The sequence below is a fragment of the Primulina huaijiensis genome, chromosome 9 (genome assembly GCF_012295235.1).
Source record: "Primulina huaijiensis isolate GDHJ02 chromosome 9, ASM1229523v2, whole genome shotgun sequence".
NCBI classification, from domain to species: domain Eukaryota; kingdom Viridiplantae; phylum Streptophyta; class Magnoliopsida; order Lamiales; family Gesneriaceae; genus Primulina; species Primulina huaijiensis.
In genome coordinates, this window is record NC_133314.1 from 773,272 (window position 1) to 782,507 (window position 9,236).

The 9,236-nt window shown below is 36.6% G+C and overlaps 1 protein-coding gene across 2 annotated transcripts; it reads left to right on the forward strand.

Annotated features, from left to right (window-relative positions):
• The first annotated feature begins 281 nt into the window (after positions 1-281).
• Positions 282-8,829, forward strand: LOC140984327 (AP-4 complex subunit epsilon-like). Of its 2 annotated transcripts, XM_073451647.1 has the most exons (12): positions 282-471; positions 549-1,151; positions 1,887-2,072; positions 2,382-2,597; positions 2,682-2,792; positions 3,381-3,578; positions 3,681-3,812; positions 5,038-5,094; positions 5,347-5,463; positions 5,697-5,774; positions 6,712-6,855; positions 7,468-8,829. In XM_073451647.1, the coding sequence occupies exons 2-12, from the start codon at positions 585-587 to the stop codon at positions 8,527-8,529; spliced, it is 2,868 nt and encodes a 955-aa protein (XP_073307748.1). In that variant the 5' UTR covers positions 282-471; positions 549-584; the 3' UTR covers positions 8,530-8,829. The 2 variants fall into 2 exon arrangements, with proteins under 2 accessions (XP_073307748.1, XP_073307747.1); XM_073451646.1 differs by having other exon boundaries at positions 282-1,151.
• Positions 8,830-9,236: the final 407 nt, after the last annotated feature.

Consider the following 9,236-nt stretch of genomic DNA (forward strand, 5'->3'; position numbering starts at 1 on the left):
TAATTTATAACTACTTGTTTCGGAAAAATGTTTTTTTGATAAAACAAAAATACCATATAAAAAAATTTAAATCTTTATCTAATTAAAAAAATATCATAAAAACAAATTTAGTAAATTTATAATTTATTTGTAAGTATCATATTTCAATAAAACATCTCTTTATCTTTATATACACTTTTGAAAAATTTAAAAAGTCATAATAAAAAATATTTTTAAAATTCAATTTTAATATAAAAATTAAGAAAAGGGTTGGGAATTATACTCAAAACTACGGTTTATCCCAATAGTAATGCTACGCGCATCAATAGTTGTACCTTGATGAATCTCCTGCATTAAGACGTCTCCTCTGCCCCGTCTTCGCCGTACACCACCACGCCACACGTAGCTGCTTTCAGGATTTTGATATTCTAAATCCAAACCCTAAGCCCGATTAGTCCTCCTGAATTACCTCAGTCGAACGGTTCAATCAAGGTGAGAAATTTTCCATCAATTTTCCCATTTCGATCTGAGATTGATTCCAAGATTTTTGCTTTTGGATAATTGAGAAGCTGGAGCAGCTAAAGACGATCGGCCGGGAGCTCGCAATGGGCTCCCAAGGGGGATTCGGGCAGTCTAAAGAGTTCTTAGACCTAATCAAATCTATCGGAGAAGCCCGATCCAAGGCTGAGGAAGACCGCATTGTTCTGCGAGAAATCGAGACGCTGAAAGCCCGATTAGCCAGCCCGAATACATCGAAATACAAGCTCAAAGAGTACCTCATTCGCCTACTCTATGTGGAGATGCTGGGTCATGATGCTTCGTTCGGATACATTCATGCTGTTAAAATGACACACGATGAGAATCTGCTCTTGAAAAGGACTGGGTATTTAACAGTTACTCTGTTCTTGAACGAGGATCATGATTTGATTATATTGATCGTGAATACGATACAAAAGGACTTGAAGAGTGATAATTATTTGGTAGTTTGTGCGGCATTGAATGCGGTTTGTCGGTTGATTAACGAGGAGACTATTCCTGCGGTGTTGCCGCAGGTGGTGGAGCTTTTGGGGCATCATAAGGAGGCGGTGAGGAGGAAGGCTGTGATGGCGCTTCACAGGTTCTATCAGAGGGCTCCTGGATCTGTTTCCCATTTAATTTCCAATTTCCGTAAGGTAATCCGTGTGTAGGTGATCGTGTTGATTTATAAACATGATTTGAGTGGCCACTGATGGTTTGCTTTTTGTGTTCAGTACCACTTTGTGTGACGTAGCTGTCCCTGTCCTCTTGTAATTTCAGGCTGGAATAGTTGAGTGTCTTGGGACTTGTGGGTCGAGATGTTCCTTGTCAATGGTCGAGTATAGTGTTTAGTGCATGTATGCTACTGGGTGAATGTGATTCATAAACTTGAAAACAGTTGTTGAAATTTGGTTGCGGTCTGTGGATGTGCATGATTTGAATTAAGTGGTTAATTGTGATGCTATCTCTTTTATAACAATCATCATGTGATAAAAATGTTAATAAAAAAATGCCATTTAGTTTTATTCAAAAATATTATGGATAGAGATCACTAGATGTGACCATATATATGCTATAAGATATTGAACAATGATGATGTGAGGATTTACCAGTTTAGTGAGGATTTACCAGTTTAGAATCTGACAAACTTCGAAATGTACCAAAGCAGGCAAAAGTCAAAGCTGATTTTTTTTATTTGGATTTTTAATTATGGGAAATAGGGCAAACTTGAGAGTACTGCACTCGTTCAATGTCTCTGTTGATCATATAAGATGATTGTTATGGTACATGATGATTTTATCGAAGATAGACATCATAGCATATGCATATTCAGAAAGAAATATTGTTGGTTCATGAAAATCAATATTTCTGAACAAATAACGTTGTTGCAGCGGCTTTGTGACAATGATCCTGGTGTTATGGGTGCAACTCTCTACCCACTTTTTGATCTTATCATGACTGATGTTGATTCATATAAAGATCTGGTTGTTAGTTTTGTAAACATTCTCAAGCAAGTAGCTGAACGCAGATTACCAAAGAGTTATGATTATCATCAGATGCCTGCGCCATTCATTCAGGTGAGTTCTGATTATATTTGTCACCATATGTCTCTTCCTTACTGTTCACACATTTCTTTTTTCTGTCACTGCACTGACTAGTTTTAATAGCTAGTTTTGCTTTGTTCTTTGTCGCAGCATTGATGTCCTTTTAATGCATGCCTCTTTGAAGTTTATTCACGATGTTGCTTGCCCACCTTTTCATGCCGAGCTTCTCTTTTAACTAGACGATTCTTTATTTTAACCCCCAAGATCTTCCCTTTAGGCCCACATTTTTCCCGTATTATGGATGTATTCTCCTGAAACGTATAGGTTGTGATCTTTCCACAGATTAAACTGTTGAAAATTCTGGCTGTTCTCGGTAGTGGTGACAAAAAGGCCAGTGAACAAATGTATACTATGGTTAGTGACATCATTACAAAATGTGACTCAACATCTAATATTGGGAATGCTATTCTTTATGAATGCATTTGCTGTGTTTCCTCATTGCACCCCAATCCAAAGTTGCTCGGAGCTGCAGCTGATGCCATATCAAAATTTTTGAAAGTATGTTTTCTGAAACACATTTGATCACAACAGTCTACATTATTATTTCTAGATATCATGGAACTAACTGTCTCAAATGGGCAGAGCGATAGCCACAATCTGAAATATCTCGGTATTGATGCTCTTAGCCGATTGATAAAGATAAGCCCCGAAATTGCTGAACAGCACCAGCTGGCTGTCATTGATTGCTTGGAGGTGAGGAATATCATTTTTTATTTTGTGCCATGTGGATTGAAGCAAGTGTTTTCTTATTTGACCTCAAGAAAAAGAGGTGGTTGTATTGGTCCATTTATTCAGATTACATGCTCTTACTTTTCTCAGTGGTCTTATTCAGCTGAATCTGGTTGGCTCCTGAATGGAAAATGGAGACGTGCTCTGTTTCCTAGTACCTTTTAGGATATATGTAGTAGATGTCTCCTCAAATGGGTCTTTCCAGATTTATCTAATGGATAAGGCTGAGAAAAACAATTGAACATTTCTATATGCATCTTTACACTTGATGTAACTCATTTCACTATGTGGTTGGTGATGAAGCTTGAAGAACAACCCTTGTAAATGATTTTTGTTACATTTGGGGAAAACTACAGTTTTCTTTTTATAATTTTCCTAGTTGGTACCTAATTCATATAACCTCTTTTTGTTCGTTGGTCTTTATGTGAATAGTCTATTCCGGGTGATGAAGAATATTTGGCCATACATCTTTTATTTAACTTTGTTTTGTTTTGATTGAGATAGTGTTTCATTTGAACTTTCCTTTAAGTTCTGGCGTGCTTCATAATACAGGACCCTGATGACACCCTAAAGCGCAAGACATTTGAACTGCTTTACAAAATGACCAAGTCGTCGAATGTAGAAGTGATTGTGGATCGTATGATAAATTACATGATAAGTATCAATGATAACCATTACAAAACTGAAATAGCATCTAGATGTGTCGAACTTGCTGAGCAATTTGCACCAAGCAACCAATGGTTTATACAGGTAATCGTACTGGCTTGTACTGCTGCTTGATTTGTCCTCATGTGTTTTTGTTTTTTGAGTAGTTTTTAATTCTCTGCTTCTTTGTCCTGTTTTATTTTCCAGGCTATGAATAAAGTGTTTGAGCATGCAGGGGACGTGGTTGACACTAAAGTTGCACATAATTTGATGAAGCTAATAGCAGAAGGATTTGGACAGGACGACAGCGCTGCAGATAGTTTGCTTATATCATCTGCTGTATGTTTTCTTTATCAATATGTTTATCTTATTCGGGTGCAAATACTTGTGTTTGTTTTAAATAATTGTGTTCTATTTTAGTTAGCTAGAACAATTTGCATATTGAAATGATATCTCTTATTGACGGTCAGTTCGCTATATTATCTTTCAGCATTTTCTATTTCTTTAAACACAAGACATGTTGGTATTCTTGGAAAGCACTGTAACTTTGCATGAGATTAAGATGATATTATTTACGTTAAACAATACGTATGTGGAAATTATATTTCATGTATTTTTGTAATGATGAGGTTATTATGTTTAATAGATATGTTCAGTGGAGGAGAATAGTCTTCTTCTTTTGGAGAATATCACAAATTGAAAGTCGTAACTTCGACTTGAAATATTATCATCCCATTTTTTTGAATCTTTTAAAAATGTATGATTTTTTAAGAACTATCGAGCCCAAATAACTCTTGCATTTTTACCAGTTCCCAGTGTCATGCACTCACGCTACTAATCATGTGGGTTTAGATACTTAAGTTGCATTGTGAGCTTACCATTTTACCCCACGTGAAACATACGATATTAGGAAGACTGAGAAATTTGTTAACCGATGCATGTACTAGATAGAATACAAACTGTGTCTGGATTTACCTCTTGACTTCATTTTCATAAACAATCTCTATAATCTTGTCAAACTTTCTTGGCCTTCCTTTACGTCTGGTCTTCACGAGGAATCAAGGATGGTGGGGATAAAATCAGGAAGATTTTATGTCAATGTCCTGCATCAGCAGGAAGTTAAAAATGTGATTGATTTATAAATGTACACTACATGCCTCTTTCATAAAAACCACCGACTATGTCTTTCTAAACAGTTGATTAGTTTTATCAGACAATGTTAACATAGTTTCAAGGCATGCTTTCTCGCAGGCTTGAGGGCTCGGGACACCAAAAGAACCGATGATTTCAGTGTGATTTGATTTAAATTTCTAAATTTAAAGCAACCTTTTGTCTCCCTTAAAGTTTTAAACGCAACTTGGTAGCTCAAGTGTTTTTAGGGTCAGAAATCTTTGTGACACTCCCGTTCTTTGAGTTCTCCAGCTATTAAATATAATTTTGCTGCTTATGGAAAGTATTTTTTATTGTCCACTGCTTAGATTGGCATTCAATTTAATAATATTAAATTGATTATTATGGTTCCACTCATTTATCATTTTTAATCCGAATTATCTTATTTGTGCAGGTGGAGTCGTATCTCGGAATAATGGGAGAACCAAAGCTTCCATCTACGTTTCTTCAAGTATGTTCTATGACATCTATGTTCCATCTTCTCTCTCCGTCTTTTTTATAATATTTTTTGCTCAATTTTCATTGGTGATCTGTCCTCTGGATCTTCCCATCCCCCTTTCCTTTATTTTCTCTCTCTGGATATGCATATTATTTTCTTCATGTGTTTATCTGATTCCGTTTTCTACTCATTCTCTCTCTTTGGATGGTTGAGTACTGATTGTGGATATGTCTTGCCTCTGTCATCAATTTACTTGCTTGTCAGGTCATTTGCTGGGTCTTGGGGGAGTATGGGACTGCAGATGGCAGGTATTCCGCCTCATATATCTCTGGGAAGTTGTGTGATGTGGCGGAATCACATTCAACTGATGACACAGTCAAAGTATGCATCTGGTTTGTTTTATAGTCTTTCGGGAATTTTTTGTTTATAATAAACTTAATTTTGGAAAATAAAAATATTAGGTCTCATTGCTTTGCTTTTTGGCCTGAAGACGCCTTTATTAGCTTCCCTTTTCAAAAGTGACTTTTTCTCCCAATAGTTTTTGTGTCGTATTTTGCTAATTTCCTGATATTTCTATCACTTAGTTTGTGTCTTGTTTTCTCCTTGTTTTGAAGGCTTATGCAGTTACGGCGCTTATGAAGATATATTCATTTGAAATAGCATCTGGTAGGAAGGTGGATATATTACCTGAGGTTGGTACTTTGAATCATGTGTGGTTGAGTTGACATTCTATTGCTTAGTCAACTACATATATCTAGGTTGAATATTTTGTCTGTTGTGCTTTCTTCCATTTATGAGAGTAAGTTCCTATACAAGAGTCAAGACGTATTGTTATCACTCATCAGCGTTATGATCTTTATGCATATCTAATCCTCCTTTCCCTCCCTTTTTAGTGCACGTCACAGCCCTCACATTCTCCCTTCTACTGATGATTTACTTGAATGATTGGATTTCAAAATTGCCATGAACATAAATATTATAGATTATGGTGATAATAAGAACTCCATCAACATGAACAAAGAGTAAGTGATTTTGTTATGAGTGGGGTTTGTGTTTTTTGTTTTATTTGTTGAGTTGCTATTTATGTAATATACAACATGGTGCTTGAATAGTTTGTAAATGAGGATTTATATAATGTGGCTCTATCACCTTTCTTTTCTGGAAAAAACTGGTAAAACTTGTGTCAGATGTTTTGACAATTTTAAAATTAACTTCACATTAAATGTTGTTCCCAAGTTTTGTATGTTATCAGTAGGGAGTGGCTTGCATCTCTCTCCTATCTAGAGAGGTTGAATTTACCTGGATTTGGAAACTCAGAAAGTGTGCTCATGCATAATAAATTACGGTCATTTACGGGCATTTTTTCTGCTTGCATTGTCATGTTTTTGTTCGACTGTCAAATACCTGAGCACAGTTTATGCTCTAGGAAAATATTTTTTTAGTGGAAGGGCGCTTAGCTGGGCCAGTTTTCATTCTGATGAATTATAAATGTATATTGATTTTGATGGGGCCGGGGCCGGGGCCGGTATCTCAGAGGATCAGAAATGTATCTATGTTTCTTCAATCTCCTACGGTAATTACTTGATTTAGAATAGGTTTTCCAGACTTGTAACCTCTTTGTTGCTGCAGTGTCAATCATTGATTGAAGAAATGTTGGTGTCCAACTCAACTGATCTGCAGCAGCGTGGATATGAGCTTCAAGAAATCATTGGTTTAGATGCTCGTGCTCTTGTGAATATATTGCCAATGGACTCTACTTGTGAGGAAATTGAGGTAATACTGACTATTAGAATAAACTTTTCTGGTTGGACCTTGTTTATGCATACTAGCCCCGTTGCTTTCACATGCAGTCGATTGTTTTTTTTGTAAATACCCATGTTAAAAAAATTTGAAATAAAATTTAAAATTTTCTGATTTTTAATAAGTTTTTTAATTTTTTTTACATAAATTTAATTTTTCATTCAAAAAATAAAAGAAATAGGGGGATAAAAAGAGGAGTGATATTTTGGGGATTCTAAAAATTACACCATGACATCATTTTGAACTCAATACAACAATTCAGAGTTTGGATTAATTCACTGCGTGGTTTCTACTAACCTATGATAAATGAGTGAAAAAGAACAGCGACGTCGAGGATATAATTTCATTTGGTAATCTATTGGATTTGTAGTTTTGATTTCCTACGATGTTTTCTGGGGCAATGAAGAGCTTGGATTCTTTATGGCAAAAAACAAAATTATGCCAACGGACATTTTTGCTTTACTCATCATATATCCATGCTAGTATTAATTATGGGTTCTTGTTTATCTGACTCTGTTGCCTGCATTGTGTTTTTCTATCATCATCTTTTAGTTGATGGTCATAGCACTTGCCAAATCTTTGCAGATTGATAGAAACCTTTCATTTCTCGATGCATATGTCCAACAATCATTGGAAAATGGTGCTCAGCCATACATCCCTGAGGACGAACGTATTGGAATGTCAAAGATTAGCAATTTCCCAACTCAAGAGCAACAAGAATCCTCAACACACACTCTTAGATTTGAGGCCTATGAGCTACCAAAACCACCTGTAGTCGTTCCTCCAGTACTTGCTTCCTCAACTGAGCTTGTTCAAGTACCAGAGCCAGCTTACATTCCAGATATTCAGCAACCTACTGCATCTGTGCCGTCTGCCTCTAACACCGAGTCATCAGAAATCAAGCTACGACTTGATGGGGTTCAGAAAAAGTGGGGGCAGCCCACTTTCTCCTCTACTGCACCATCTACACTTGTCACCGATCCTGTCAAGATTCAGAATAAGGTGACTCAACATGATTCAGTGGTCAGTTCAAGCGCAAAAGCGCGTGATTTTTCCCATGATTCAAGAAAGCAGTTGCCTGAGATTTCTCCAGAGAAACAAAAACTAGCAGAATCACTATTTGGTGGTGCATCAAAATCTGATAGACAACAGCCCCATAGCCAGAAGGTTTTGAAAACACAGCATCACACTGCAGATAAGACTCGTGTAAACAAGAGCACAACGTCGTCTGATGCTACCAAAATAAAGTCATCCGAACCACCTCCAGACTTACTGGACTTGGGTGAACCATCTGTCACCAGTAGCGCACCATCTGTAGATCCATTCAAGCAATTAGAGGGTCTTCTTGATCTAACACAAGAATCGGCCCCGATAAATACTGGTGGAGTTGGGATGTCTGAGGCCCCTGATTTTATGTCTCTCTTTGCGGACACGTCTTTGACTTCACAGAGTTACAATGATCCCAATCCTGTGGCAAATGTGATCAACAAAAATGGTCTTGGAGGCAGCACAGTTGCATATCCGACATCTCAGATGAACAAAGGACCAAATATAAAAGAAGCCTTAGAGAAGGATGCATTTGTAAGACAAATGGGTGTGACTCCATCAGGTCAAAATCCCAATTTATTTAAAGACTTGCTTGGCTAATTGTTTGGTTGAAATCTTGTGCACCGATCAATATCCTAAGAATCATGGCTATGTGGTTGCGATTCTGTGCCACAAGTATGAGCCAGATTCTGGAGAAAATTGGAGCCGAGTTGGTTGAAACCCTGTTTGTGTTGATAAAATTCAGGTGTACTTTGTATTGATTACTGGAGAGGGTACTGTGAGTAGAAAGTACAGCGAGGATTGAATTTTTTGAGGCAGAAGAACTTTTGCTTTGTTCAGCGTTTCGCCACTGTGATTTAAAATTATTATTACTACAGAAATGTTGCTTGTTATTTTTTCCTTGGATGATAAACAATTCGTTTTGTTCGAATTATTGATTGTCGGCATATTGGCGAGTTCGGCTGCCCCGAGTTAAGAACCTTCTAAGGTCAAGGCCTAGACTCGGTATGACCTGCGAGCCCAAACCAAGTGGCCTGTCGTAGACCTGGCCAAGATTCGAATCGGAACCGTCTCACAAAAACCAGAATCGATTCGGTTAATCGATTTAGATCCAAAATCAGAGGGGAACCAAAAATTATTTTTGAATTTTAAGATCTTGTTCGCATGGACCATTTAAATCATGTAACTAAATTATTTGATCAAATTAAATTTAATATCTTATTTTTACTTTTTAAAATAAAATATTTTAAATATTAATATTATTTTATAATATAATTATTGAATAATTAGTTTCACCGACACACTAT

Excerpts from the sequence above, each read along its gene's own strand:
- LOC140984327 (XM_073451646.1), top strand. The coding sequence starts at position 585 with ATGGGCTCCCAAGGGGGATTCGGGCAGTCTAAAGAGTTCTTAGACCTA. Across the intron at positions 2,598-2,681 it reads CCATATCAAAATTTTTGAAA|AGCGATAGCCACAATCTGAA; the intron begins GTATGTTTTCTG and ends TCAAATGGGCAG. Across the intron at positions 5,095-5,346 it reads TTCCATCTACGTTTCTTCAA|GTCATTTGCTGGGTCTTGGG; the intron begins GTATGTTCTATG and ends CTTGCTTGTCAG.